Source organism: Panthera leo, chromosome C2 (genome assembly GCF_018350215.1).
Source record: "Panthera leo isolate Ple1 chromosome C2, P.leo_Ple1_pat1.1, whole genome shotgun sequence".
NCBI classification, from domain to species: Eukaryota; Metazoa; Chordata; class Mammalia; order Carnivora; family Felidae; genus Panthera; species Panthera leo.
Window position 1 is genome coordinate 114,738,694 of NC_056687.1, and position 14,513 is coordinate 114,753,206.

The following is a 14,513-nucleotide window of genomic DNA, read 5'->3' on the forward strand; positions in this document are numbered from 1 at the left end:
TTAGTGGGGAAGAGCAGTGCAAAACTTCAAGGACTCTGTGTTCAGCTCTTCTCCTTCCAGCCAGGGACTACTCAGGGAGTGCTGCATCTAACAAGAAGTCTCAGAGATACTCCAGACACATAAAGAGGTGGGCAGGCATGAATGGGTCTTTCAAAAATTAAATAAACAGAGTTGGCTCTGGAAAATCTGGGAGATCACCGTGTAGTGGGACATCAGATAAACCACTTTCCAAATATTATTTCCCAAATTTTACAGCCATGAATGGATTCATGTATGGGAATCAGCCTGGTCTCAGTATGTGCAAAGAAAAGTCAGTCGTGTGGTACTTATTCAGCGCTGGAAATGAGGCTGATGTACACGGGATTTACTTTACAGGAAACACATATCTGTCAAAAGGAGAAAGAAGAGACACAGGAAACCTCTTCCCTCAAACAAGTCTTACACTCTTCATGCAGCCTGATGCTCAAGGTGAATTTCTTTAAAGTCAAGACAAGTCTCTATGGAATCGATTCATGTCAGTCATTTTGGTTTTCAACCCTATGTTGGGTGATGAACTCATTCCTTCTCTAAACCTCCCAAGTTCCCTTCCTTCCCTTGAAGAGTATGTCTGGGCCACTATTAGCTAAGTATGGGCCAGACAGGTCCATTTCCTGCTTGTTGAGGGTGGGGGTGTGACAAATGAAGAGTAGATTGTGGTTTCTCCCACTTCCACACAGTAGAATCCTCGAGATGTCTCTTTTTAAGTTATGATCCTTTTAAAGATGGCTGAAAAATCAGACTAAAAAGGGAATGACTTCCATAACAGCTCTGCAGTTAAACTTTTTGTCATCTCTCTGTAGCCTACATGTCGTGTTGGCTTGTTGGTTGTTTGCAGTTGAGTGTCCTGTACTAGAACTATAGCCATGCGAATTCAGAGATACCTGCACGTCTGGTTATGAATGAGCAAAACAAACAAAAACAAAAAGAAAGCACTTTAACCAAAATGTGAAACACACTAACTTGCTTCAGGCTTTATTTGGTTCATTATATGCCATTATAACGTAAGACAAGTCCAATGTCACCTCTTTCTTTATTCATTAGACAAGTATAAATACAACAGTGAAGAAAAGATGTAAAAGTGTCCTTGTGAAGTGGAAATTCTAATGCAGGGAGACAGACAACAAGCGATTTTATATGTGTGTGTATGTGTGTGTGTATACACATATGTATACACACACATACACACACACACATATATATACATATACATACACACACACACACACATATATATATACACACATATGTATATAAAACTAAGTGGTTTGAGCAAATAGGGCAGAAAAAGGGGCTGACTGATGGGGGAAGGTGAGTAAACATTTTCTGGCAATTAAAGGGAAGCTTGAATGAATTGAGAAGATGGACTATGTGGATAATTGGGGGAGGAGTATACAAAGTACACTTTGTACAAGTACAAAGGCCCTGAGGCAGGCACATACTTGACTTCTTCTAAGAATAGCAAAGAGGCCTCTGTGACTAGAGCAGAGTGAGTGGTAGGTGATGTGATCATCTAACTGAGGCCACATTGAGGACTTTGGCGTTGATTCTGGGTGAGCTGAGGAGCCATAGAGGTGCTGAACAAAGGAGTGACATGCTCTCTTATATACCATTTCAGGGACATTTGACGTTGAGTGCTTAACAACCGATCACTATACAGGAGGCATGAAGCAAAAATACACTGTGAACACATGCAGGCAACAGGCTGAGCAACCATGGTCCTCCCAGGGACGGCGGACCTACTACATCGCGGCAGTGGAGGTGGAGTGGGATTATTCCCCAAGCAGGGAGTGGGAAAAGGAGCTGCATCACTTACAAGAACAAAAGTAATTCTCCAGATTTTGATTCCTAAGTTTTTCTTTTTTTTTGGTTTTCTCTTTCAGAGAATTAAGAATTACACTCAGTTGTAGAAAAACAAATAGTTGCATTAAATAACAACAGAGCAGTAACCAAATGCTTCCCCTGATCCTTTCCTCATTAATTTCTGTTCTTGCAATTTTATCACAGGAAAATCTCTACCTTATTTGATTCTTTATAGTCATTCATCTCACTTTCTTTTCTGTTGGATTGTCTTTTTATATTCATGTGCCCATATCTTGCTATTGACTTTTAAACTTAAACAAAAATCAATGCCTAAATTCAAAGCTAAAATATTATTTTCCTTATCAGCCATTTGCTGCGTATCTTATCTTTCCTTCAAAGATTTCCTTATCACTCTAGTAATCAGTTATTTTACATTCTTTAAAAGATTTTTTTTACATTCATTTATTTTTGAGAGACAGAGCATAAGTGGGGGGAGGGGGCAGAGAGAGAATGAGACAGAATCCGAAGCAGGCTCCAGGCTCTGAGCTGGAGCACAGAGCCCAATGTGGGCTCGAACTCACAAACCATGGAGATTATGACCTAAGCCGAAGTCAGATGCTTAACTGACTGAACCACCTAGGTGCCCCAGTTATTTTACATTCTTAAAACTATTTTAAGAATATTTTAAATTCTTGAGGGCAGTATAGTAGACATGATCTCTGTCCTCCAAGAATTTATAGGGAAAATATGGTTCAAAACCGCCAATAACATGTACATGATGGATGTAAAAAGTATGTTCATTGTGAATAAATGTAAGTAAATGATCATTATTAGAGCTTCAGAAACTACATTTAAAACAGTATCACCTGACACTTCTTTCAGACTTTTCTAACCACTTTTCCCTCTATCACCTCATACGCCATGTACTAACCTTTCCTGGAAAGGATTTGAGAGATCGGGACGGGCATGTGTTCAGATCTGGGGTGTACAAAATGACTGGTAGCCTATAGCTAAGCAAAGGTTAGCTGGTTAGTTTGACTGCAGTGTAAAGTAGTAAAAGGTTATTTCAAGTGATGGTGAAATAGTCAAAAGGCTGAAGGAGCCATGAAGAGTCAATGAAAACGTTAGATAAAGGGAGTGGCTGGGAACACTGGGCCACTTCAGTTCTTATAAACCAGACAAAAGTAATGAGAGAACACTTCACTGATGAAATATGGGTGCAGAATTTTAGAACTGTAGAGAAACCTTAGATATCATCTCATCTCATACCTCATTTTAGGAATGAGGAAACTGAGGCTGCAACAGGCAATAACTAGCTGGAGGTCATTATCTAATGGAAGAGTCAAGGCCAGCACTCAGATGGCTCCACTCCCTTTTTACCACCCCTATCTATTTCTTTTTTTTTTAATTAATTAATCTTTTATTTTTTAATTTACATCTAAGTTAGTTAGCATATAGTGCAACAATGATTTCAGGAGTAGATTCCAGTTTTTTTTAATTAATTAATCTTTTATTTTTTAATTTACATCTAAGTTAGTGCAACAATGATTTCAGGAGTAGATTCCAGTGATTCAACCCCTATGTATAACACCCAGTGCTGATTCCAACAAGTGTCTTCCTTAATGCCCCTTACCCATTTAGGCCATCCCTCCTCCCACAACCCCTCCAGCAACACTCTGTTCTCTATATTTAAGAGTCTCTTATGTTTTTCCCCCTCCCTCTTTTTATATTATATATATTGCTTCCCTTCCCTTATGTTTATCTGTTTGGTATCTTAAATTCCTCATATGAGTGAATTCATATGATATTTGTCTTTCTCTGACTAATTTCACTTAGCATAATACCCTCCAGTTACCATCCACGTGGTTGCAAATGGCAAGATTTCATTCTTTTTGATCACTGAGTAATACTCCATTGTATATGCATACCACCTCCTCTTTATCCATTCATCCATCGATGGCATTTGGGCTCTTTCCATACTTTGGCTATTGTTAATAGTGCTGCTATAAACATTGGGGTGCATGTGCCCCTTCAGAACAGCATACCTGTATCCCTTGGGTAAATTACCTAGTAGTGCAATTGCTTGGTTGCAGGGTAGTTCTATTTTTAATTGCAGCCAAGGTCAAAGAAGTTTTTGCCTGCTTTCTCCTCTAGGAATTTGATGGCTTCCTGTCTTACATTTAGGTCTTTCATCCATTTTGAGTTTATTTTTGTGTCTGGTGTAAGAAAGTCGTCCAGGTTTATTTTTCTGCATGTCACTGTCCATTTGCTAAAGAGATTGTCTTTATTCCATTGGATATCCCTTCCTGCTTTGTCAAAGATTAGTTGGCCATATGTTTGTGGGTCCATTTCTGGGTTCTCTATTCTGTTCCATTGATCTGAGTGTCTGTTTTTGTGCCAGTACCATACTGTCTTGATTACAGCTTTGTAATACATCTTGAAGCCAGGAGTGTGATTTCTCCACTTTGGTTTTCTTTTTCAGGATTGCTTTGGCTATTCAGGTTCTTTTCTGGTTCCATACAAATTTTAAGATTGTTTGTTCTAGCTCTGTGAAGAATGCTGGTGTTATTTTGATAGGGATTGCATTGAATATGTAGATTGCTTTGGGGAGTATTGACATTTTAACAATATTTGTTCTTCCAATCCAGGAGCATGGATTATCTTTCTTTTTTTGTGTGTCTTCTTAAATTTCTTTCATAAGCTTTCTATAGTTTACAGTGTATAGATTTTTCACTTCTCCGCTTATGTTTATTCCTAGGTATTTTATGTTTGTTGGCGCAATTATAAATGGGATTGATTCCTTGATTTCTCTTTCTGTTGCTTCATTATTGGTATACAGGAATGCAACTGATTGCTGTGCATTGATTTTATATCCTGTGACTTTGCTGAATTCATGGATCAGTTCTAGCAGTTTTTTGGTGGAATCTTTTGGGTTTTCCGTATATAGTATCATGTTATCTGTGAAGAATGAATGTTTGACTTCCTCCTGGACGATTTAGATGCCTTTTATTCCTATGTGTTGTCTGACTGCTGAGACTAAGACTTACAATACTATGTTGAATAACAGTGGTGAGAGTGGACATCCCTGTCTTGTTCCTGACCTTAGGGGGAAAGCTCTCAGTTTTTCCCCATTAAGGAGATATTAGTGTTGGGTCATTCATATATGGCTTTTATGATCTCAAGGTATGACCCTTCTATCCCTACTTTCTTGAGGGTTTTTATCAAGAAAGGATGCTGTATTTTGTCAAATGCTTTCTCTGCATCTATTGAGAAGATCATGTGGTTCTTGTGCTTTCTTTTATTGATCTGATGTATCACGTTGATTGTTTTATGGATATTGAACCAGCCCTGAATCCCAGGTATAAATCCTATTTGGTCATGGTGAATAAGTTTTTTTAATGTAGCGTTGGATCTGGTTGGCTAGTAACTTGTTGAGGATTTTTGCATCCATGTTCATCAGGGAAATTTGTCTGTAGTTCTCCTTTATAGTGCACCCCTATGTATTTCTAGATTATTCTTTATTGCTGGAATGTGAGAGTGATATTAAAAATTAGCATAATTACTTAAATAAAAACTATATTCAAGATTTAAAACTCAACTTCTACTTTCATTAAGACAGATACTAACCTCAGATGTGTGTGTGTTTTGTTTAAGTGTTTCAAATGCATTTTTAGATAAGGAAGAATTTTACATAGGCTCGAAGTACAAGAAAGTTGTGTATCGGCAATACACCGACAGCACGTTCAGAGTTCCAGTGGAAAGAAAGGCTAACGAAGAACACCTGGGAATTCTAGGTACTCTAATCATCAGGGGTGGGGTAACGATGTGGTGCTATGTACATTAAAATACATGTCCCTGGGTTTAATTTCCCAGTTCATAGATCAAAGGTATTCAAATGAAAGTAAAATTTATGCAATAAAAACAAGGAGCCTATACGCACTAAAGAATATGGCATAATAAAAATATTGCTTGTTTCTCTCATGAACAATTTATTATTAGACATTGAGAAAAGAAAATTTCTCCCTCTTATTCCACCCCTCATCCCACTCCCAAGTCATCGCTATTTGCTTTAAAATTGCCATGTAAGTGAGTAACGCCAAGAAAAAGAAATGTAGATGTAGACCAGGAAATATAGGAAAAAGTGTTACCGTGCACAAGGCATGGGAAAAGTTGCCTTCCATTTTTCAGGAACCATTTTAATTTTTTTTTAAAATCTTTATATATTTTTGAGAAAGAGACAGAGTGAGAGCAGGGGAGGAACAGAGAGAGAGGGAGATGCAGAATCCAAAGCAGGTGCCAGGATCCAAGCTGTCAGCACAGAGCTCAATGTGGGGCTTGAACCCACGAACCATGAGATCATGACCTGAGCTGAAGTCAGACGCTTAACCGACTGAGCCACCCAGGCGCCCCTCAGGAACCATTTTAAAAGAGAATGTCGAAGAGTTTGACCAACACTGCTCTTGGGAAGTTTCTTGAAAATCATCAAGGGCAGGGGACATCACTCCCAACCCCACTCTATGTCCATACTAACAGAGTACCCTGGGATTTGATTACCCTTAGCCCCTGGAATAAGACACCCAAGGGGAATGGCATTGTTGCTGGGTCACAGAAATTCTCTAAGCAGCAGACAAGCTAAGATTGGCTAGAGAGGGGGTGGAAATTGGAGGGGTAGACCCACTCACCCTTCTAAATGCAGTACTGCCATCAATTCACACTCAGGAAGTTCTGGAAGCCCAACTGCTGAGAAATGAGAGCAAGTGCTGCACAATGACTTCTGGCCAGGGTAGGGTCACAGCTGGCTCACCAGGGTTAGGCCACTGTCCTGCAGGGGACTTTCAGGCCAAAACCTCCAGTAGGACTCTTGATGAGAGATGCATCCCTGGTTTCCATCTGTAGTGGCAATCATTACTAGTGTTTTTATTCTGAATCCTCTGAGGCCAGATATAAACCTAACAGTAAAGTATGAAGCCACAATGGAGGGGGTGGGGGACACAGACTCTGGCCTTCATGCTAAGAAAGCTACCTGGTCTTTGCTTCTATTACTGAGTTAGAACCTCCAATCTGACAAGCATATAAACCACTCTTCTTTTTTGCTCTTTCCAGGTCCACAACTTCATGCAAATGTTGGAGACGAAGTTGTAATTATCTTTAAAAACATGGCCACAAGGCCTTACTCAATACATGCCCATGGGGTGAAAACAGAGAATTCTATAGTTACTCCAACTTTACCAGGTACTCATTGGGGGGGGGGGGGGGGTGTTGCATTTCATGCATTTTAGTAGACCTTACAGGCTTTCCACAAATGACTGTTATCAGAGAGGTATTCCTTCCAAATGAGTGTCTTGAGAAAGTGAAGGAGGTGGTTAAGAGAGCATACAGAGATGCGTATCCGTGTGTATGTCTCCATGCACATGAGAGGAGAGGGGAGGGGAGATGAGGGGAGGGAAGAGAGGAGGGGAGGAGTGAAAGAAGGGAGGGAGGGAGGAAGGAGGGAGGGAAGGAGAGAAGAAGAGAAAGATCCACAGGAGAAATGTGAGGAAAAGATCTGAGGATACTGGGCATCTACAAATACTCAAGGCTGAGTCAGCAGAAATGATCCCTCCACGCCAAGACAGCATTTACTACACTTGTGTGTGGTTGAATGCTTCCATGCCTTGTATCTGAAGGCAGGATCCTAAGGGCAGAGACTGCCATGTGACATTTTAAAGCCTTCAGTTCTAGCCCCATATCTGGCATGTACTAGGAACTCAATAACTTTAACACAGTGTAAAAGCCAGAACAGATGAAATACATGTGTGTTTTTACTTTAGTTAAAAACTATATTTTTCTTCTATTAGTTGTAAAGTTGGCTTTCTTGGAAAGTGCCATTTCTTAGAAATCTAACAGTTCCCAAATATGTCAAATTAGTGAGAAAAAAAATGAGTGAGAAAAAATAAATTACTCTATGAAGTTGCTCAGGTCAGTTTAGGGGAATGGAGATAAAAAGCCCTTCCCTGTGAGTGTCACATTCTTCCAAAAGAAATAAACAATAAAATGTATACATAATACCAAGCTGTGAAAAGTGCTAAAGATTACAGCGGATGAGAGAGAGTAACAAGGGTGCTATTTTAGGTAGGGTGGTCAGGAAGTCCCCTCTTTGAGGAAGCGCCAGTGGTGAAGATACCTAAATGGTAAGTAATGAGCCACAGGGACTTATAGGGGAAGAGCACCCCAGGTTGTGAGATGGTAAAGGGCTTGGTTTGTCTGAGAAACAGCAAGGAGGCCAGAGGCCAGAGCAGAGCAAACAGGGGGACAGAATGTGACATGATGAGATCCAGGGAGGGCAGGGGCCAGATGCAGTAGGAAGAAGGGGAACCTCAGAGGCTAAGGTTAGGACCTTAGATTTTATACTATTAACCATGTGAAGATTTGAGTCAGAGAATGATGATCTGATGAACACTTTGTAAAGGCCTCTTGTGGCTGAAGTGTAGGTAAGTGACTACAGAGGAAAAGGGCGGAATCAAGGAGCAATTAGAGGGCTATTGCCATAATCTGGGTTAAAAAAATAATAATAAAAAGGCTTGGACCAGGGTGGAAGCAGCTGAAGTGGTGAGTTGTCATATTCGGCTCTATTTTAAAGGTGGTGCTAACAGCCCCTGCTGAAAGATTGGGCATTAGGGCAGGTTAGGGAAGGAGGAATCAAGGACTGTACCAAGGTTTTGGGCATCTACCATGAGTGGCAGAGCAGGTTGGGGAATGGAGAAGAGGAGGAAATATTATTTTGGGGCTTATGAGAATAAGAGCATAGATGAAGAGACAATATGTTCAGGTGGTGAATGTATGCCATATTGTCAGTGAAATGTTCTGCTTAGAAAAAGGGTGAGGAGGTAGGGGCAGGTAGGATGCGGGACTTGAGGAAGACGGAAAGAGTCTGCTGCATCCCTTGAGACCACCCCTCCTGTCCCGCTTGATTCCCTAGAAAAGGCTCGTCAGACTCTGGCTAACTAAAGTCTGCCAGCATGAATATGTAATGGTGAGGTCTGTATAAATGGAGTGGACAGTGGGTGGCCACAGCTGAAAGCCAGGGTCTGGTGAGCAGTGGGACAGCAATCCCTGAGGTGACTAGAAGCCGACATCAGGCTGGAAAAGAGCCCAGTGCAAATGGAAGAAGGTAAAGGCCTTGGCAACAGGAAGGGTAGAGTAACTGGCTATCTCCTAAGTGTCAAGGTCCAAGGTGTGGTGGTGTCCTGTATGTGACAGAGCCGTGACAGAGCAGCGTATTGTACGACAGAATGAGACAGACCAGAGACGAGGTCACGAAATCTAATGGCTCCTCACCAGAAACTGTGGAATTGCTAGGGATGATAGTGAAAAAGGAGAAAAGGAAGGCCATGGTGAAGCCAAGGGAATTACTCAGGGCAGTCCAGATACAAACACAGAGACGTCTTGGGGAAGGGTCTTACACTGCGGGAGATCACTTGAGAGTTGAATATGGTGTTTTACAGAAACATAGTTCAAGCTAAAAAAAAGATCTGTTCCAAAGTTCCCCCAAATTGTGATATTGGTATTGCCACCTCCTGGCTTGGCGGTACATGTGTGTCATGGCTAGTTAATTCATAATTGACAAAGAAAGTCTAAAAGTCTTTCTATGTCAGTAAGTCTATGTAAGTCTATGTCTTACAGTTTGTCTTTAAACTAAATTCCTGAAAATAATTGAGTGCCATTGCTTTTTAAAACTACTTACCTTGACATTTCTAGTTTCTAGGTCACTCGTTTTCAAGACTTTATATATATATATATATACATATATATATATATATATATATATATATATATACACACACACATATATGTATATATGTATATATATATATATACACACACATATATATGTATATATGTATATGTATGTATATATATGTATAACAAAAAAACCAGATACATTAACATTTGATTAATTTAGGTGAAACTCACACGTACATATGGAAAATCCCAGAAAGATCTGGAGCTGGAACAGAGGATTCTGCTTGTATTCCATGGGCTTACTATTCAACGGTGGATCAAGTTAAGGTAAAATTTAGATCCTCTGTGTTTTGTACAAATCCCCCAAATAGACACACAGTTGAAGGAAGATGAGATTACAGTTTTCCTATGACCCAATTCCATCTTAAAGTCCCAGGAAAGTAAGTAAGCTGCTCTACAATTTACTTTGGTTTCATTTTTTGGTTTGTTTCTTTTTAAGGATACAGTTATAGCTGTATCAACACTATGACTGCTGGTTATGGGTAATGCAGAATCAAATACTAATCAATACAGTATTTTATTTTCCTTTTGATATAAGAACACATTAAGCTCAAAGAACTGAGGTACATGATTTCAGAGCTCTATTACTGCCTGGTAATAAAAATGTTGGTCTCAGGAGTCATTCCAGCACAATTAAGGCTATGTGATTAAATATTTCAAAGCCAACAAACCGCTCAACAACTGCAAAACAGAACTTGTTCCAAGATTCTTTCGTAGAATTAAATCTCGAGTCCAAATCTCTCTCCTGAGTTCCAGACCTGCCCATACACCAGCCTACTGAACATTACCAGCATGTCCCTCAGGCACTGGAAACACAGCAACTCTAAAACGGAATTGAGATTCTTCTCCACCTCTTCTTGTGTTTCCTGTTGCAATAAGTATTACCATGAGTTACAAATCTACTCATTTGTTCAAGCTAGAATGTTGGGCAGGAAGTGTCTGATTCTTCCACCTGGCTCACCCAGGTGATTCACCCACCTACATGTAGTTCAGTCTATTCCTTCTGTCTCCATAGATCATGTCCTTGTCATTCATTTGACTACTGCAGTGGTCTCCCAGGCTCCAGCCTCTTCCTCCTTCAATCCTTCCTTCACTCCACCACTAGGATGACTGGCCTAAAATGCAAATATATTGCCATTCCATGTTCAATGTTCAATGGCTACCTATGACCCCTGAGATAAAATCTAAAATTCCTGAACACGATACAGCTCAAAGGCCCTTCCAGACCTCACAGGCCTTTCCTGACACCCAGGCAAATCAAAATTCCCATAGACTAAAGTCAATCATGGTCTTCTTCCTCCATGTTCATTAGCACTTCATGTACCTCCATCACAACAAGTGATCCATTTCTTCTACCCTCTATTTTCCCTACTGACTGAGCTCCTGGACGGCAGGGCCTTTGTTTGATTATCTCTGGTTATTTCAATACTGGCACGGTGCTTGCTAGATGGAATAGGCAGACAAGCACTGTTTATTTGGGGTTCTTTTAAATTGCCACATACATACATACGTACATACTGCTCATTAGCTGAGCCAATATTTGGCCTCTGCACACATTTCTGTTACTTCAGCATCACCCATCCGACCTGCCTACTACTCACCATTCATCCAGTTTAACTACAAGTGGGAAGTGACTGGCCTGACGGCACCACATTAGTCCACGTCTACTACTTAAATCAGTCCTTCTAAATTCCTGAGGTCCCAGTTCTCTGAAATGCTGACCTACATCACAAAGATGACTGAAGTTTTTGCTTGTTTTCAGGATCTTTATAGTGGATTAATTGGCCCACTGATTGTTTGTCGGACACATTACATGAAAATATTCAATCCTATAACGAAACTGGAATTTTCTCTTCTGTTTTTTGTTTTTGATGAAAATGAATCCTGGTATATAGATGACAACATCAAAACATACTCTGAGCACCCTGAGAAAGTAAACAAAGATGATGAGGAATTCATAGAAAGCAATAAGATGCACGGTATGATACATTGTTTTAAACCCCATTTTTCCCTTTTTTTCTTTCAAATAAAATTAGTTTGGAGACTATTCATTTGTTTCATTTTATTTTTTTTATTTATAAAAAAATTTTTTTAACGTTTATTTATTTTTGAGACAGAGACAGAGCATGAATGGGGGAGGGGCAGAGAGAGGGGGAGACACAGAATCCGAAGCAGGCTCCAGGCTCTGAGCTGTCAGCCCAGAGCCGGACGCGGGGCTCAAACTCAGGGACCGTGAGATCATGACCTAATCCAAAGTCGGACGCCTAACTGACTGAGCCACCCAGGTGTCCCAATCATTTGTTTCATTTTATAATAAACCAATTCTGCCTCACTTTGTGAGGTAGAATTCTGTTCAAAGCAAAAAGGGGACTCTCTGCAAAACCATCTATTAACTTCTCTCCCAATTCCAAAGTGTCATTCCCTTTTAAATTCACAATTAGGATAAAGGCTTTTGGCACTAAGTGACTAGAAGAGCAGTGCGACATTACTGACCTTTAAGTATTCATTTCCCCATCTGTAGTGAAGTAATTCCCATTACCTCAAAAAGATCCCATACGTTAACCTAGTAATCATATTTTCAGTGAAATAACTGTTGATTTAAAATATCCCAAAAGGTAGGGGCACCTGGGTGGCTCAGTCGGTTAAACATCTGACTTTGGCTCAGGTCATGATCTCGTGGTCCATGAGTTCAAGCCCTGCATCGGGCTTTCTGCTGTGCGCACTGAGCCCATTTCAGGTCCCCAGTTCCCCTCTCTCTCTGCACTTCCCCCACTCATATTCTCTCTTTCAAAATAAATAAATAAACTTAAAAAAATGTTTTAAATAAAAAATCCTGAAAGGTAAAAAAAGTCATGTGCTTTCCTCAGCTATTAATGGAAGAATGTTCGGGAACCTACAAGGCCTCACAATGCATGTGGGAGATGAAGTCAATTGGTATCTGATGGGAATGGGCAATGAAATAGACTTGCACTCTGTACATTTTCACGGCCACAGCTTCGAATACAAGGTAGGAGTGATCCACGGTCTTTATTCTTGCTCTTTTGGAAAATGTTTGAATACAAATAAAGAAAATATATCCTCAGGAAGACTAATGAAAAGTTAGAGGTTTCAGGAGACAACTAAATTATTTTCAAGGAGTGTGGCACACAGCAATTTCAATTGCTGTTACCACCCTTTGTAACACATTGGGCTTCTCCTTGGATTTACAGTTTTTAGTGGGTTTTCATGGAGTTCTGCTCACATATTCCTGGGCAAGGCATTCAAATAGAATTGTTGGCAGAGAGGTTAGGAATGTTCATATAATGATGAATCAGAAAGTGGAGACAAGACTTTATTGTAACCTTTACTTATTCTAATTTCTGAATCCTAAATGGCCTGAAGTAAACGAGAAGATCATTTTGGTGTCATGCAACTGATTAGGTCCCTAGATCTCAATGCGACTTCTACTTCTCACCTAGCGCTGATTTCAGCAGGAGTCAATAGCTCCTTTTTCTTACTTTTGAGTTAATGTAGAAAAGTCAGAAGCTACCACAAAGCCCATTGCAGAAAAGGCCATTTTGTTATATGTACTTTGGTTTATATAGATGATATATTCTTATTGGACTTTCAATTCTGTCCCTACAGAAATACCCTCCAAGTATCTGTATCTAATCTAGACTCTACCTGAACTTCCCCTGGTTCTGCCTTCTCCACTGGCCTCCCTTTTTTTTGCTCCCTGCATTACCCTCCTTGTCATAAAGTTTCACAGACCAGCTAATCTAGAATAGGTCCAGCAAATGTGAGATTAGGACTGAAGTAAGGCCAGAGCTAAATTCCCTTTTGTAACTCAAGTGCTCTGATAAAAAGGCAAACCAGAGTTGAAGTGTAAGAGATGCCAGGTGGTCCTAATGGATGAGTTCACTCTCATCACATTTTTCCTTCACACCCACCAAATGGACCATCCCCCCAGGCATTTAGCAGGAGTACAAAGACCACATATCTTACTGTTTGTATTAGACATAGAAATGCACAGGGTCAAATGCACAGGGTCTCATTCTTTTTTTTTTTTTTTTTTATGGATTCATCCATTTTTCTAATATCCTTGAAATGGTCCATGGAAGATTACTTGAATGAACTCTCACATATAATAAACATTATATAATATTTGTCATTTTTCTAATTAAGCACAGGGGCATCTATAGGTCTGATGTCTTCGACATTTTCCCTGGGACCTTCCAAACTCTAGAAATGTTTCCACAAACACCTGGAATCTGGTTACTCCACTGCCATGTGACTGACCACATTCATGCTGGAATGGAAACTACTTACACGGTTCTACCAAATGAAGGTGAATATTGAGTTAGTAATTGAAGAAGTCATATATCACCAGTATAATTAAGATGCATTACTTTGCCTAAATACTTCCCCCAACAGGAAGCATTTTTGAATTTGCTGCCCTGATTTCATCCTCCTCTACCTCCAAACAGGAATTTTTTTTAAATTTTTTTTTTTTACTGCTAAATGCTATGGGATACTGCTTATCTTCTGTCAGCAGGTACTGATCATAGCACCAGTAGTCTCTGAGCTAACACAAACTGACACCAATGTGAGGCAGGGTAATTATTCCTAAAACTGATATAAGGGAGTGGTCATATTATTTGCCAAAACACTAACTGTGACTTACAAAAGACACGTTTAAATTTAATTCCTTTCTTAATAGAAAACATTTAACTTCTTTTTCTAGGTAGTACCTGGTACACAAGAAAGCTACCCCCTCCCGCCCCTCCACCCCATCAATATAATTTCAAATAGTCAATCAGGCAGAAATGATGCCTTTCTGCACTTCTAGGGTGAAGAGAAGCATTACTGATTATTGTTTGTCGAGATTGTCTTAGTCCATTCAGGCTGCTATA

At 40.0% G+C, this 14,513-nt stretch overlaps 1 protein-coding gene across 3 annotated transcripts in view; it reads left to right on the forward strand.

The window, feature by feature from the left end:
- LOC122229498 (ceruloplasmin) overlaps window positions 1-14,513 on the forward strand; it is a 68,221-nt gene that overhangs the window by 38,618 nt on the left and 15,090 nt on the right. For all 3 annotated transcript variants that reach the window (XM_042954691.1, XM_042954690.1, XM_042954692.1), the window contains exons 11-18: window positions 256-468; window positions 1,655-1,862; window positions 5,494-5,633; window positions 6,943-7,071; window positions 9,782-9,888; window positions 11,384-11,600; window positions 12,489-12,628; window positions 13,786-13,948. In XM_042954691.1, the coding sequence (XP_042810625.1) occupies window positions 256-468; window positions 1,655-1,862; window positions 5,494-5,633; window positions 6,943-7,071; window positions 9,782-9,888; window positions 11,384-11,600; window positions 12,489-12,628; window positions 13,786-13,948 (1,317 nt within the window). The remainder of the gene's footprint in view (window positions 1-255; window positions 469-1,654; window positions 1,863-5,493; window positions 5,634-6,942; window positions 7,072-9,781; window positions 9,889-11,383; window positions 11,601-12,488; window positions 12,629-13,785; window positions 13,949-14,513) is intronic.